This window comes from Nilaparvata lugens, chromosome X (assembly GCF_014356525.2).
Source record: "Nilaparvata lugens isolate BPH chromosome X, ASM1435652v1, whole genome shotgun sequence".
In the NCBI taxonomy this organism is placed as follows: Eukaryota; Metazoa; Arthropoda; class Insecta; order Hemiptera; family Delphacidae; genus Nilaparvata; species Nilaparvata lugens.
The window spans coordinates 444,492-462,317 of record NC_052518.1 but is presented as its reverse complement, the minus strand read 5'-3'; the positions used below and the strand labels follow the sequence as shown (position 1 = coordinate 462,317).

At 35.0% G+C, this 17,826-nt stretch overlaps 2 protein-coding genes across 9 annotated transcripts in view; one reads left to right on the top strand and one right to left on the bottom strand.

Annotated features, from left to right (window-relative positions):
- Nucleotides 1–17,826, top strand: part of LOC111064282 (cytosolic carboxypeptidase 6) — a 115,545-nt gene that overhangs the window by 28,074 nt on the left and 69,645 nt on the right. The window lies entirely within an intron of this gene.
- The window catches only part of LOC111064270 (ELAV-like protein 3), a 152,259-nt gene that overhangs the window by 68,821 nt on the left and 65,612 nt on the right, over nucleotides 1–17,826 (bottom strand). For 3 of the 8 annotated variants that reach the window (XM_022351978.2, XM_022351977.2, XM_039442201.1), the window contains exon 2: nucleotides 412–686. In XM_022351978.2, coding sequence (XP_022207670.1) covers nucleotides 412–658 — 247 coding nt within the window. In that variant the 5' untranslated portion in view covers nucleotides 659–686. Of the gene's footprint in view, nucleotides 1–409; nucleotides 687–15,339; nucleotides 15,692–17,826 lie in introns of those variants that run through there. The other 5 variants (XM_039442198.1, XM_039442199.1, XM_039442202.1 and 2 more) reach the window with 4 other exon arrangements.

The window sequence follows — 17,826 nt, the reverse complement described above, 5'->3', positions numbered from 1 at the left end:
TTCTCTTGAAAGTTTATTAGGTACTTATTTTCATGGAATTAACATTTTGACATGAGATGAAGTGTATAAAATCATGGATTTTAAATTGGAAGGGAATTTTGAAACATGAATGCTTGAATCCCTCAATTGTATACATATTGAGCTGAATCATAGTATTGAAATTGTTCTTGGATGGATATGGTGCCTCTGAATGTGGGTTGAAATAGCATAACTCATTATTTTTCATTTTTAATATTATAACTATTTTTTTATGGAATTGGTGCAATTATTTTCAATCTTCCTCGATGAAAGCCATACTTATCCATTACTCATTATACATTCCTATTTGAGAAAATAGCGGTGAAAGTGTATGGGTGAATTGTGTGAATTTCTATGGGTGAATATGATTGGTAAAAATGAACGATAGCTTACCTGTCACTTTGTCCCTGATGAGTTTACAGCTTTCTACGTCACCGATTGAGGAGAAGAGGGACCTAATTTCTTCCTGTGTCATGGTTTGAGGCAAATAATTGACGATTAGATTCGTCTTGCTTTCCTCCTGATTTCCGCCAGGATTCGTTTGCGAAGACGAGTTATGAGAATTGGATGAGGAGGATGAGTTGGTGTGAATTGAGCCGTTCTGCTGGGGGAGTGAGTCCACCAAGCCATTTTGCATCATTTTGTCGATAGTTATGAGCGTTATAGACCTGGAACAGAACATTATAATAATTTAATATTACATTATAGAACCAAATCACTTCGATAATACACACAATGAACCCAGTTCAACAGAATGGAATGAATTATTATTAAACGAAAATCCAAATTGAATGCTGAAAATCACCCCGAAGACTTCTTCTACTGCAAATATTGACAACAGGGTGAACAGCTAGATGGAAATTCGATGAGCGCTACTTATTCAAAAATCATTTGTCAGCCCGGGAATCGAACCCAGTACCTCCTAATTGCCGGTCAGGAATGCTTACCCTTACACCAAACTGGCAATCTCTGGAGCGCTACTATTCAAAAATCATTTGTCAGCCCGGGAATCGAACCCAGTACCTCCTAATTGCCGATCAGAAATGCTTACCCTTACACCAAACTGACAATCTCTGGATAGCAACGCTCATTTTATATGAAGCCACAGCGGCCAGCCAGTCTACAGATGGAAATTACTGAGATATTGCAGCATTTAATTTGGATTTTCGTTTAATCAGTGGCGTAACGTACACCCCCGCTGCCCCCGCGGCACGGGGGGGCTAGGGCCCGGATAATATGTAAGCTAATATAGGTTTTCTGAAAAAATAAAATTACCTGGTCTAGGGGGCCCGGGTTAGGGCCCGAAATGATAATTATATATTGCATACTTTAAAAAGAAAAATTAAATAATCATGGAAGTAACTTTTGATAAAAAAGCAGAAGTTTTACTGTGGAAAATGACAGGTTTGTGAAAATGAATGATTCATTGTGTAAGAAGAAATATGTCTCAATCAGTCTGGTTATAAATCAATATCAAGAGAATACAAGTAGTAGAAAATAATGAATAAGGCAAGAAAGAAAAGCAATCATTGTTAAAATCTACTCGTAATAATAATTATAGTTCCATTGACAGAGCTTCAATAATTGTGTGCTGGTAGTGAGCTTATTGAAAAATTAGGAATGTTGTTTTGTTTACAAATCATTAAAATTTATAAATCCCGTGAGACAATCCAGACTGAGACTATTCAAACCACTTACTTATAGATAAGATTTACTTCTTTTCTCTCTGATTCAAACAAAGATAGTCGGAATGGTTCTAAAGTAGATCGTTATCTTTATTTACTATCTTCAAGTAAGCATTGGAGGAAAGAAATTATTTTCCCATTGAATTCCTGAACATATATACTATATAGTGTGGCAGGGGTGCCGTAAATATAAATACTATATTATAGCTTACTCAATTCATTATTTCATTTGCAATTCCCATTCGCATTCAGTGGTTGGATTCGCTAAAGGTTGGATTTATATTTGTAGCTTAAAACATAATTCTTGACTTGAATATTGTAGAATTCAATCGAGAACAAGTTTTATTTCTTCAACTAAGCTATAAGTAATTCACTCATGAAAGATGTACGTTCACATTAGAGTTTAATGCTTGGGATCAATCTAATCTATCAGGTTTAAATCGTTGAATATCACTTTAAATTACCAGTAATTATTGACTCTATTTCTTTACAACAATCAGAAAAATCTATTATGAACATGCAGTATAAACATTGCGCTGATCTGTATCGATCCATGGTAATAATAGGAATTGAAAGAAAAAAATGTCATTCCATTCCAAGTAAAACAAAACTGATGTCTGTTTTAGTATTAGAACTGCTGAGTGGATAATGCATACTGAGAAAGTCATGAATAGTCCTGACCAGCCTGGCGAATTTGATGCTTTTGACACTGGAATCTCGTTTTATTTTTAATAAAGAATGAAAACCATGTATCATAGTACAAAGCATTTCGATACTTTGTATCATGAGTATTGATTAACATAATCATGGCTTGTCGATTTTAGTCGCTGAGCTGAATCCTCAGTCGTAGAACTATGGACCAAGTGCAAGCTTTTGCTTTCTATGTCGTATACCGTCAACACAAACTTCGGCTTTTTTGTTGTTCGATTTTTTGCCGTTCTTATGAATTCTGTTGAATCAATCATAATGATATTTGCGCTGAACCTGTGGGGGGGGGAGGCTTGGCGTCACCCGTTGCCCGGTGAGGTCGTCGACGTCGATAGTTCCCAATCCCAATAATAATAATAATTCAATTCATCAGCACCAGGATTCACGATGTTCCAGTAATCGCCACAAATGAAATACAGTGTTTGAAACCAGATTTTCATCATAGAAGTTAGGCAATATTCATTTATTAAATCAACTCAGCTCTGATAAATCTCATCTGTAAAATCTCTGATAAATTCTAATGTCAAAATTAACTTCAACCGAATTCTTCGTTTTAGATAGAACATTTCCAATGAACAGTCTATTAATTAAATTTATTGATAAAATATTCAGAAGGATACTTCATAATGAACAATTGAACCTGAAACAAACTTCACGAACAAAACAAAGCATTTTCTCCATATGTATTGGACAAGTATCACGTGCCTCTTTTCCTCTCTTCAAATGCACTCAACAATCCACCTAGCTAGCTCAATTTCCTTCCATCCGAGTTTGATAAGATCATGGAGAAAATATAATAAAGATGTACTCAATTTAGCAAATTCCACTGGACCCAGAATTCTTCTCTTCACCACTAGAGGAAACATTTTTGTTAGAATCCACTTTTCAGCGACCAAATCTGCGATCAATACGATACGATTGGATAAACGTTCCACTGCAAGACCGTTGCTGCTTTGCCCATTCGAGTGGTCCTTCAACAAGTTTCCAAACGTTCAGTTCTCTTTCTCTTATAAACTCTTCCACGTTTTTCATTTTCCACAAGCTTCGACTTCTCGAAGCATATTCTTGCACTGTAGAACCTCGATTATTCGGACCTCTATAATTCAATATGATTTGTCGTGGAAGCCTGGTCCCTTGAAAACCCCTCTAGTAAAGCAATGTATTTCGGATTTCGGTCCCCTCGATAATTCTTAGTAGAATAGAGCGTTTGACTCATCGTCGACCTCTATAATTCGTAGTTTTGCATGCGAGTAGAATTTAATATAGGCCTATAACCATCCTCGGTAAATTAAGGGTCGGTTTCCGAGCTCGGGGATTTAGCTAAGTCCTAGACTTAAAACAGCTGGAGTCACAAAATTGGCTTTCCAAAACGGGGCGTAGTCGCAGCTTTTATAACAGTAGTCGTAGTTTTTATTTTCTCATTTCTATAATTGGAAACGTTTTTCCTTGACGAAATTAGACATTTCTAAATAATTCAAAATAGCTGAAACTTTACACTATTTTCTCTTTATTTTATTTTGTGTTCAATTTTCTAGTTTTTCGAAATTCAATTCAAACGTGAATATGACAATGACTGCGACTACGCCCCGTTTTGGAAAACCAATTTTCTGACTCCAGCTGTTTAAAGTCTAGGACTTAGCTAAATCCCGAGCTCGGAAATCGGCCCTAAGAATCTTTATGTAAAATTTCAAGTTATAATTTGTTCAATAGTTCGGACGTCATGATGCGTCATTCGTGATTTTCCAATCCGATATGTGTATAAGCCAGTTCATTTCCTCATTATAGTATAGAATGATAATATTTCCAATGTCAATGACCAGGCATTCCTGGATAGATCACGTCGTAACCACAAACACTATATAACCATACTTCAATTAATTGTCACAAAAAAATAAACTCAGTTAACAAGTTGGTATATAAAAGAACAAGAATATAAAACGCTGTTTGAAAGTGAGTCTGTCTGAATTTGCCAGCGAAGGAGACTGTTTTTTAACATATATTCTTGTTCAGCCAACAAAGATGACATACTCTGTGGATTGGAAGAGCATAGCCAGAGCTGGCCGAGATTAAAAATAGACATCGCAGTCAAAAATAGTTGGGACGATTTCAGCCCCACCAAACCCCACAGACACTCAACACAGCATTCACTATTACTCACTGCACAGTCCTCAGTAGCACAGTAGATCACAGTACCAGTGATTTGTATGTCAGCAGAGTTCACAACAGTAAAAATCTGGTGTGGTACACAACTCTCACACAACTTTCCTTGCTCATTGAACTGTGAGCCTCATTCTTAAAAACGAGAATAATTTAGGGGAATAACATAATGACTATTGGCGGCAACATATTTGAAACTACGATAAGACTACTCTAAATGTTTTTATATCATTGTTTTAAGAGTATTTTTTCCTTTGAGTTGATTTTTTAAAAGTCGTCAAAACAGCTGTTCTACAGATGAAATATCTGGACTATGTGTTCTTTTTATAAACTGCTCTACCTACCTACCTCATGCACGAGAAGGAGGTTACAAAGACCATTTCTCATGGATGGGGTGAGCCCCCCCACCATTAGTTTCCCAGCAAAAAGACTCATGTCAGTTGAAAGAGCTGATGAACTATACAGGGTATGAATTTGAAAAAAATCGGTCAAGTCATTTTTAAGGAAATCGTGAAAAACATGATTTTTTTAGTCATCTGCCATTTTTCTCAAGAATACTACGTAGCTCCTGCAATTTTCCCAGAAATGAGACTCATGTCAGTTGATAGGGCTTATGGTATACATGGTATACATTTGAAGAAAATCGTTGGAGCGTTTCGAGAAAACCGTGAAAAACATGTTTTTTTTAGTCACTATTCGCCATTTTTCTCAAGAATATTACGGAGTTCCTGCAATTTTCCCAGAAATGAGACTCATGTCAGTTGATAGGGCTTATAAATAGCTATCCATGATATAAATTTGAAGAAAATCGTTAGAGCCGTTTTCGAGAAAAATATGTTTTTTAGTCATTTTTAATTGAATTTTACTGAATTTTTTACTGTCGGATCCTCATTGTATAAGGACCTTAGTTTAAAATTTCAAGTCAATCGGTTAATTAGAAATGGAGTTATCATGTTCACAGACATAAACACATACACACAGACTAACACCCACGAATCATGTTTTTGGACTCAGGGGACCTTGAAACTTATAGAAAACTTGAAATTAGAGTACCTTATATTTTTTTGGAAAGCAATACTTTCCTTAACTATAATAAGAAAACAAAGTTTTTAGTGAAATTTGACAATATCTTTGTTTTCTTATTATGGAGAGATTTCACATCACCATCAACTTTCCTTACCTATGGTAATAGGGCAAGGAAAGTAAAAACCTGTCAATTACTGTGAATTGCAAAGAACGCATGGTCATATCCAATTACTTTATGAATGAAATTGTCCCTGCATCTAGTGAGGTCCACGTTATAATGGCAGTATTTGATTCATTGGTGTTGCTATCCTTGTCTATCACTCGACAAAGATTTTCCTTCGTTAATTTATATTTTATTTCTGGTACTGGATGCATACGCGATTCTAGTATCTGTCAACCACCCTCACTATCCCGCTATTATGTCAAACTCGATTGAATATCAAGTTATTTCATTACGTCAACTTCCCCAACCGCGAAACGTGTGAGAGTACTGGACAAACTTTCACGTCAGAGCTACGAAACTTTTCCACACAATACTAAAGTGCAACGACCAGCTGGCACAGTTTCGCTAATCACGGATTATCAAGGGATTCAATTTGTATTTCCTTTATTTTCGTCTCTAATTCTTTATTCCTTTGGTTTTCCTTGTTCCTATGTTCCTACAGCCTCTCTCCTCCCTCTTCTGGTAGAGAGTTACTGGGAAGGATATTTTGAATATTCTTTCCAACAGGGTGGCCACTCATTTTAAAATAAAAAATCATGAGTAATTCCTGGTTTTCCAGAGTATAATTTCAAATTTTCCAGGTATTGATTGATTGATTGATTGAGTACTTTATTTATGTAGATTACAATATATACTGGCTTATACACTTATATACAATAGCTTACAATACAGCAAAGTTATAGATGAATTTACATAATATAGACTAAGAAAATAACTATTGAACTGTATATGATATGAAAAAGCAATTTGTAATATAATAACTATAGATAATAATCATATTGTTATGCATCTACATAAATTGGCGGAGCTTTGGACATATCAATGTCCATTCTTTGGGAAGAATATTAAAAATATCCTCCCCACTAACTCTCTACCAAAAGAAGAGGTAGAGAGGTAGAAAAGGTAGAGAGAGTATCCGCGGTATTTGAAAAACAAGATACATTCAAAAATAATTTATTATGAAAATCTTCAGTTTGATTTTCCATGACGAATTGCGAATAGCGTATTCAAATTTCCAAATATATTGATAATTTTTAACACTACAGTCTATCTGTAGGTGAGGTATTAGTACGTTCTTTTAACTTCTCACGTGTGTGGAGTGCTTTCGGACAGGGTCCATTTTAAACGCTCAGTGAGTAGTTAAAAACGAAAAATTCCTCACAAAAATAGATTAAAGTGTCAAAGTTATCAATACATTTGAACATTTAGTATGTATTCTGTGTCATACTTTTACTAATGAAGCCATATGTACAGTACCATAGCCGATCCCAGCTGTTGGTGACTCTCCAAACCTTGACGAAAGTCTCATTCCGAAGAGAATGAAGCCATCAAAATACTTAGTTTTAAAATGTAATTGATTTATATCATGACTAAAAACATTACCAATTATTATTGCTAGCCATCAAGTGTTTTTTTTTCATTTGAGTTTATTGTTACTGTACACTCCCTTACAAAATTAATTGAAATTCTTCTTTCCTAAATTAATTTTAATTTATGAAAAATTCCTGAGGAATTCAAGGTATTTTTCCCGGTTAGTACAATCATGAGGAATTCAAGGTTCTCCCGGTTTTCCCGGTAGGTGGCCACCCTGTCCAAAGAATGGACATTTATGTTTAAAGCTCCGTCAATTTATGTAGATGCATAATAATATTATCTATAGTAATTCCAAATTGCTTCTATTTTTTCACATCATATACAGTTCAATAATATTATTATCTTAGTTTATGTTATGTACTCAATCAACCAATCTCTCTCCTTCCAAGGGTTGTGTGGCAGAGAGGGCATAGAGTCCTAACTCTGCCCTTAACCTTCCGGCAGTCGCGCTGTTGTAAAAAGTACAACAGTGTCAGTTTTTTTGTTACACAAAACTATTGAATGGGGTGGTGTCAGTGAATGAGTCACCTATGCATTCCAAAACTTTCCCCTCATCACTACACTGAGTTGCAGAATTAACCGAGCAATGGTTCAGTCTTTAGGTGACATTTAGTCGCGACAGTGCATAAGATAGGGAAAGACTGTATACAGAGACTGTAAACGAACCAATAACACAGAATTGATGGATTTGTTTGATGTACCTTATTGGGCTATGAAATGGTAATCATCCAAATGTTCATAGGCGTAAATAATCCAAAAAGATTGGAAAGTAAATATTCAATTAATTAATATGTTTTGACAGTAAACAGAGTACAAAATACACGACTGCTCCTGTGATCGAGTAGGGCGCAACCACCGGAAGGTTAATAAAGGCAATTATTCTATTCTATATTTTTCGGTCGTGTTTTGATGGGGAGGATATTATTTTATAACCCTTTCAAAGACGACAACCATTTGTTAAAACATCGCAAATTTATATAGTTACATTACAATATTATGTTTTTAAAATGTATGAATTCAGGGCTACTTTCTTGTATTTATAAAATAGAATTATAGTAACCTTTGAAATTAATAAAATGATAAAACAAGAATACAAATTGAAACTACTACTTAAATTGAATTCCTGTTTTATTATTTTATTAATTTTAAAGGGTACTATAATTCTATTTTATAAATATATAATCGATATTCGAATTGCATTATTCCGATTTTCATACTTTGCAGCTAATTAGCAATTCTTTACTGTCATTTATTGTGTATAACCTAGAATGTATTGTAACTCTTAATGATCAAAGAACTCCAATCTCTTATAAATTTTATCTCTTACTTTGATACCCCACATAGACAAAAAAGTGATGTATTAAATACAGTACAGAAGTAGGATACATTCTCTACTTTTGAATTGTTGTTACATATAGTCTTAATTGGAGATCTAGGTCAATTAAATAAAGGTTACTTTTGATTTTTCCACAGCATTTTGTACATAAATCGGTGAGTTGCACACTAGTCTGCCTCAAATATTTCGAAGATTTATCTGATAAGAAACACAATAAAATACCTCTGCAAAGATTCAATTGTGATTTGGCCTAATGGAGAGTATTTCAGTTACATTCAAAAAGGGATAATAGAACTATAAAGAAGAGCATTACAAAACTACAAAAGTAGATAATAGAAAATAGTAGAGAAAGAGTAGGGAGTAAAGGAACTCTCCAGAGTGGAGGATTGATAAAAGATTGATAATTCGGATCTGAGATGTTAAGAACAACTATTCACAGAACAACTTATTCGTTTCACAAATCTGAAATATGCTATACAAAAAAGAATAGACTCCCTATTTGAATTTATGAGTAGTTCTGTTTCTTTTTTTCAAGTGAGAAGAAAAACTAGAGATAAATTCGCTACGACTATTTTAACAGTCTTCCAATTCAGGAAAACAGATATTACTGGAAGCAATAAATAGAACTTATCTCTGAAATAAAAATTTAAGACTGAACTGGATGAACTTGGGAAATGACTAGATAATTAATCATGACATCGAATTTAGTGTTTTTTTCTGAAAATCGAATTTTTCTTTCATATCAATGAATTGATTGCAAATACCAGGAAGGGGATATTAAAAAAGTTGTTCAATCTCGTATCGAATACGGATATTGCCACGAATATTTCAGGTTGAATTTCTTAAGCAGACGAAAAGTTTTCTCATTCATATTTGATGAGAGCAGAAACTTTGAATTGAAGGCAATGCCAGGAAAGGAAAACAGTATTTTATTCTGGTATTGGTCAGTGAGTATAGAATGTATTGTTGCATGAAATTTACCAGTTTGAATGTTTGTATAATATACAGTTTTATTTCAGTATAAAAAGTAGGCCACATGCGCTTCTGAAGCTTGGACATGAAACATATTTACACAAACGGAGAGTATAGAAAGTGAATAAAACATTTCATTAGGTGCAAAGCTGACACCAACTACAATAAATCAATTGTTTGGAAAAAATGAGATCGGTTGTAGATGTTGTCTTTATAATATAACAGCACAGCAGTATAGTGACGCCTCGAACGCTTTCTCAACGTAAACAAGTGCCGCGACCCCGCCAGCCACACGTCATAGCATAGAATACAGCTGCATACGTCACCAATTGTAAAAATAGCTTGAAGCAGACGCGAAGCTAATAACTGGAAGTTAGCAATTTCCAAATAGAATTGAACCTTTGGTTCTCTTGTGTGAAAGATGAGCAATTCAACAGAACAAATCATGTGCGATGAACATAATATTGTAATAAACTATGATCAATCATCCTTATTTAATTGTGACCGAACGTAGTGAGTTCTATGTTTTAACTCGGGTTTTCTTTTGTCTGTCTGTATGTAACGCGATTACGGCCAAACGCGTTGATAGAATTCGATAAGATTTGGCAGGAATATTCCTTTTTCAACTGCGCGTCGATGTATACACAAGGTTTTTTTGACATTTTGCATTTCAAGGATAATATGAAAAGAAAAGGAATTCCTCCATACTCTGATATCACTATATATATCATCTACTTCGAACTTTGAAGATAGGATCAATCAGACTATAGAATTATTCATAATCAATCAGCTGACAAGTGGATTATTCATTGCATGCATTACACAGATGTCTGGCCGTGTCTATTTCTATAAGGTGAGGTTTCAATATTTTTTATGATGTGTGCCCATCAGTATCAATATTATCACATTTGAAAAACAAATTTAATTCTATGGGTAATTGAAAATAAAATAAAAAATGAACTTGATAATGCTGAAGAAATTATAATATTCTTGACTGAAAAAAATTAATTTTAAAATAGTTGAGAAATGTTTTTATCATATGGAGAGATTATCACGGAACTAGATAAAATCTCATATGGGATACAAATTCAAATGTGAACTGAGTTTATTAACATAAGTGAGTTTTTGATCTTGGAGAAAACATAATAACAGTTTTTGGGAGTAAATTATGATTCAACTGTTAATTGTGATTAAACTGAATCAACTGGAACGAGTGGCATCAGATACTTTTTGATGAGAAAACTGCGTGAGGTCTACTGTTCAAAGAACTACTAGTATAAATAATAAAAAATAAAATCCATTCAATTTTCGTAGCCTACATCTCCACAAACTACTCGAACTCCAATTCTCTTTTTATACACGGTCTAGGAATATCTTTCTGTTTCGACTTGAACACCCTCTTTGAAACCTTCAACTATTTTTTCTTGAGTCTGCCTACATCTGCCTTTCTGGTAGCGGCAGGTCTCTAAAAGGCCTCTGCAAATAGCAAATCTTGTCTTGTAGTTTCATAATGTTTTTCTACTGTTGAAACGTAAAACAGAATAAAATTTAAAAATAGAAAATATTCAGACAATGATTCGTACTGGTTTGTCGCACCCCAGACAGAATGCCCATATTCCTTGAAGAAAGATTAGTTACCAATAAACTAAACGCGATTAGCTCAAAATTCTATTTGATAGGGTTCATCGTTCTTTTGTATATTTGATACAAGTAAGGAAAATCGTCGTCTCTTTCCAAAACTTTATAATGCTCAATTGGTATAAAGCCGAGTTATTTGTTTACATTTGTATAACGATACTCCAGTTTAAAAGTCTAAATGGAATGACATTGGGATGATTTTTCAATGGCAAGGTTAGTGACGAATACCATGAGGAAAAAGGGTAAGAGTTTGTAACCTTCATTGGAGCGAAAACGAAAATGAATGGAATATTGTAGAAATAACGTTCTGTGCTTCTTTGAGAGCTGGCAGCAAAGAAGATTATTTGACGGCATGACATTCGGGGTGGTAAAAATACAATCGGCTCAGCTTGATATTTGTGGGGTGGCTGCCTCTACCCTTTGTCACCATCACCGCCTCAAAACTCTTTTCCTCAATTATTATTCCGTTTTCAAAAACTTCTTCAACAACCCATGCAACCAGATGTGACGTCAAACTGCATCACATCACAATATCACGTGATTTGAAACTGCAATGGAACATTGAACAGCACGAAACTGAATTTCAGTAACATCATTGGACTACTAAAATGATCACCTACTAACGATATCAGAAGATTAGGTCTATTCATTACTGATTCATACTTGAATACTTATACTAGAATAAAATTAAAATAAAATATAAAATCTAGGCATCACCAGCAAAAAGAAAATCTTTGCCCGCTGGTGAGAGTTGCAAAACAGTAGAAGAAAAACATAATATTTCGAAATAATGCTGAAAGTTAAGGTTAAATTTAACTAATAATTACAAAACTTTATAACATTAGAATCGTACAAAATCAAAAAAATATTGTGCAGAGAAAAGACAATAAAATGAAAATAAAAGAATTAAAAATTAAATTGCTATATTTAAGTAAAGAAATATTCCCTCTCAATCCACTCTATATTATTTATTCAAGTAGCTTACAACAAACTCTAATCTGAAAAGTCTATGTTTCATATTTAAAAAAAAACACAACTAATTATTGTCACAAAATAAATTATAATGGCATCACTGAAGTCTTGTGTATCCTACAGTAATATATCTGTAAAGAGGAAGAGGTATATTTCATCTTTAATGAGGAAGTAATGTATCTTTCCTTCCTCATTTGAACTTTTTTTGCTGAGGGTGATGCCCACATGAGCTCTAGGCTTGTGCGTGGGTAATGAGGCGGGTGATAATAAGAGATGAATGGATCTACAGTTTAGGTGGGTTCCGAACCCCCGTGAAGCGATTTTACAACTCATGAATCCAATATTCAGAGAAGTTGGCTCAAGCGGTCACCCTTCCAACGGGAGTACCAGACGCATGATTCCTCACTTATCTAAGGCTACTTGCACACAGAGTTTATGATGTTGTTTTAGTTGTAACTTAGAATTGTATGGAGGGTTAAGTGTAAGAGAGGGCCGGCTGTGCCCTAACTTCGCCCTCCTAGGTTTTCAATAAAGGCAGCGATTCAATTCAATTCAATTCACACACAACGATTTTGGACGGCCGGCTTTTTACCGACCGATTTTTTATCGGTAGCAAAGTTTTAACGGCTACTTGCACACACACACACCGATTTTTGGACGGCCGATTTTAGTACACCTACTTTATAGTAGTAGTACACTACTTTATAGTAGTAGTATAGTACTAGTACCAAGTAGTACCATAGAGAAACAATAGCGTAAGTAGATATCCCATGGTATAGGGAATTTATGTCGCAACTTTTACTGTTATCTCAAGCCGATTACTGTCGATTATTGTCAATTTTTACTGTTTTGTTGGGAGATAGTGTATGAACGGCACAATTTGAGAGACTACCAGCGTCACACAGCTGCATAGGAAAGAACTATGTGAGCTATCGGCTTGGGATAACAGTAAAACTTGCGACATAAACGCCCTATACCATGGGATACCTATGCTATCGTTTCTCTATGGTAGTACATACCAGATTGTTTCCATTCAAACAATCAGTTACTTTGTTGTTGTGACACGAGTTGAATAATAATGAATCCTAAAAGGTTTGTTGCTATGTGGTTATTGTATCATCGCATTAAGCTCAGTAGGATTAAGCGTTAGTGCTGGATTCATCCAATTAATGTAAGCAGAGAAAACAAGGGAACATTCGTTTTGAAGAGCTAAGGCTTGATAGCAGTAAGTTTTGCAACTACTTTAAATGTTTCCAAAGTCTTATCCCACAACACAGGTCTTGCTTCCACTAACGATATAAGGATATCATTATCATTTTCTTTGTCACCCATTTCAATAATTACCTCGCGCTATCAAAAGAGCAGAGCAGTCGACTGGAATGTCTGATGGTGTAGCGAGAACTGGCAAGGAGGTTCGGAGAAAAATCGGTGTTTGTGCAAGCCTTTATTTACTCACAGGCGCCAGTGTGTCGCCGGCACCGGTGGAAAACAGTGGCAGTGGCCGGCTGCTGTCGCCATTTTACCGGCGCCGATCAGCGGTCGGTATGTGTGCAAGTAGCCGTTCTCGCCTACGCGCCACTATTGGAATTGTGACGTCCAAAATTAATTTGTATTAATTAATACCAATAGAATTTATTATTAAATTTAATTTGTATAAATTAATACCAATAGAATTAATACCCTAAAAAGAATTTTTACCAAAATCGGTGTGTGTGCAAGTACCCTAAGCGATAGCTTATCAGCACGACCACTGAGTCAAATCACTCCCAGAGATTTGTTTCACATCCATCTAGAACGGAGTAGTTTCTTGGTAATCTATTCATTGATAAGAAAATTGGAATGATGACCGAACTGCCTTGAATTCTCTACCAGTCTGAATAATAATTTTATAATTGCCTGAAAGTAAATAGTTCATAATAAATTATGATAGAATTTACGCAAGCTTAATATTAATATGATCTATATATTTTATATAGGTAGTGACTCTTTTGGAATTTTTATGTAAGTTGAGTTTGTAAAACGTCAAAAGACAAATGTTCATAGGCTCATGACGTGGAAACTTTAGAAATCAAGGTGACTTTTCACTGCCGGATTTCACAGTATCCACAGAGTCTGTGAGCTAATTGTTTGAAACAAATAGTGTGAAAGAGAGTGTAGGCCTTTTTGATAAAATTAGCATAAAAACGGCAACAGTGTTGCCTATTCCCGTGAAAAATAACATTAGCCATAAAGCCCCGTGATGCAAACTAAGGTTTTACATACTATTGCATGTTTAAAGTTTTAGACTATAAATGAGTTCTGTGTTTCCACTATCTTCCATACAAAATATAAAGTAATATTATAGTTGAGAGAAAAGTAATGTTGTGACGTCAAATTCACGAATGCCTGGGTCTGTAAAATATGTTTAGTAATCTAGGGTTAACTTACGTCAATGTGCCCGGTGGCCAACGTGTTATACTGAACGTGATATTTGAATCAGGCAACATCAAGTTGATGTTGATTGTTCTATGGGGAGGTCTGATTATGAAAAATAGTCAGATAATTATTAATATAGCCTATAGGTCTTAGTAGGTAGGAAGTAATTGAACATTTCACTAATAACTGCTGGACATTAGGTGGCGATCGTGTGCGCTCTATTGAAATATCACTCAGTATGACACGGGAATTCACACAGGAATTCATAAATAATACAGTGTTCAAAAAGTCACTGTACATCAAATGAAATGACAGAGCTGCTTGAGGAGTAGAACTGGTGCAGAACTTGAGGTGCAGAACTGTGAACGGATGCCATTAAACATATCTTATACAGCCGATATAGGGTAAATCATAACGATGTAAGAGAAGAAACATATTGAGTTAGGGCCAGACTATATAAAGCGTTTTCTCAGGCGTATTTTGAGGCGCCAACACAATCAGCCAATTGGACAGCTTCCTGCCTTGCAGACTGTAAAAAACGATCAATGTGGTCTGGCCCTTAAATTTTAATTCAAGTTGAGGCCAGACATATAAAGCGTTTTCTCAGGCGTTCTTTGAGGCGTCAACCCAATCGGAGAGCTTCCTGTTTTGCCGACTCCAAAAACGCTGAATATGGTCTGGTTCATAATATTTTATTAAACATTTACAGTAGTTTCTTTCATTTATTTAATTGAAGTGCACAGTGACTTTTCAACACTGTATATTGGTGTGTATTTTAAGATAAATAATCAAAATAAAAACAAACATCTACTAACCGTTTTCGATAATCACCAGCCCTTCTCTGCAGAGATGAACACCGCCTTAAACTTGACCGGAAAAATTACCAGAAACTATTCTAATGGGTAGACGAACAAGGAAAAAGGAAACAAACCAGTAAACGTACACAGAAAACCGCTTCAACACATAGGCGAGACAAATAACAGAGGAACGCGGGCTACTGGCTTCTGCAGACTGACTGTGACTGAACAAGCAGAGGCTAAAGGCCCGGGAGCATTGCAGCTACACCCTAGCCAACTGTCACCCCCACCCTAGAACTTGCCAACAGCCAACATCCCATTCAGAGTCATAAAAGGGTTCTGGTACGGTCGGGTATCATCGGAACTGTTCGGAATCTTACTATCTGACCCTCGTACCACACTCTACTCCTCCACTACTACCACTACCGTACCTCACCAACTTCAAACTCAAAGTTTCGCTCACCCCTCAAAAACTCGCACGCAATACAACACGCGCATGCCCAATCGCTCACCCACACCTCCACTCATCTCTCTCATCGGAGGAAGACCGGAACCTCACACTTCAGATACGAACGGTGAATGATAATAATAATTGAGAGGCTACCTCTCTGCCGTCTATCGGATAATAATGATGCAGATGAAAATAATGTCCTACATATGAGGACGAAAGTCGGAACTCGGACAAAAATAAACATGAGATGCTCTTCCTTCACCAATATTGAGGATCTAAAATGATAACAATATTTCTCCAAAACTTACTCCAGCGTGTAAACTGGTTGATTAAGGCTGTGTGCAAAGGCTAAAAATAAACTTTTTACTCCTGATATTTTTCAAAGTTTTTTGATTTGTATATCATTAAGCTATCAAAATGAATAAGTTTTCTCAGGAAAATATTTTTTTCTGATCATCACTTTTTGAGATATGAGCGCCTAAAGTTTAAATTTTTGGGACAGAACATTTCAAATTCGGTAAGAGATAAATCCATGAGATTTACAGGATGGATTCTTCATGGTATTGTTGATCTAGTAAAATAAAAATTTTCTGAAAATATCAATTTTTAAAATAGTTATTCAATTTACTAAAAATAACCAAAAATAACTTTTAGTTGTGTTATTTTTGCTAAATTGAATAACTTTTCCAAAAATTGATATTTTCAGAAAAAATTCATTTTAGTAGATCAACAATACCATGAAGTATCGTACCGGTTTTGAAATGTTCTGACCCAAAAATTCAAACTTCAGTTGCTCATATCTCAAAAAGTAATGATCAGAGAAAAATGTTTTCCTGAGAAAACTTTTTCATTTTGATAGCTTGATGATATACAAATCGAAAAACTTGGGAAAATATCACGAGTAGAAAGTTTATTTTCAACCTTTGCACAGCCTTAATAATGTGATGAAGAAAATCTTTATAATGTGATGAAGGAGATCTTTAGAATGCTGGAATAGTCAATATAGACATAAAAAAGGGGGTTTGCTTGCAATTTATATTGTAGTTCTGATTTTTAATATATTATTTGGGTACATAATAAAAGTCCAGAACCAATTTCTTCATGCAAAATTTCCTTGTGCTAGATACAGAGTGGCCAAAAAACCTCGTATTTTCGGCTCATTTTCCAGTTTTCAGCTATTTCTGCCAAATCTCGTAATCGGACAGAAAAATTTGCTCTTGCCTTTTTTGTTTTTCTAGATTATGAAATTCTGAATAAAATGAGATCATTCGGAACTCTCTATCTCCAATGAGTACTGAGTTATGATTTTTCGAAAATGAGTGAAATTTGAAGAAAAAATCAATTTTGATGAATTTTAGTTTTTGATCAACAATATCTTCCGATTGTTACCATTTGGATGTATAATTCAAAATTCCTCTGGGCTTATTTTCGTGCTCTACAATCTGAGATCAGGTAGAGCGCTCTATCTCATATAGATTTCCAGGTACACCTGACTACAATGCTCCTTGTATTGTGAAAAACACCTAATTTTCAGCTTCAACCATCATCGAAATATCAATGTGAAGACTATGTAGTTGGTGATGATGGTTGAAGCTGAAAATTAGGCGTTTTTCACAATACAAGTAGCATTGTAGTCAGGTGTACCTGGAAATCTATATGAGATAGAGCGCTCTACCTGATCTCAGATTGTAGAGCACGAAAATAAGCCCAGAGGAATTTTGAAATTTACATCCAAATGGTAACAATCGGAAGATATTGTTGATCAAAAACTAAAATTCATCAAAATTGATTTTTTCTTCAAATTTCACTCATTTTTGAAAAATCATAACTCAGTACTCATTGGAGATAGAGAGTTCCGAATGATCTCATTTTATTCAGAATTTCATAATCTAGAAAAAAAGGTAAGAGCAAATGTTTTTGTCCGATCACGAGATTTGGCAGAAATAGCTGAAAACTGGAAAATGAGCTGAAAATACGAGGTTTTTGGACCACCGTGTCTCTAGCACATGGAAATTTTGCATGAAGAAATTGGTTCTGGACTTCTCTTATGTGCC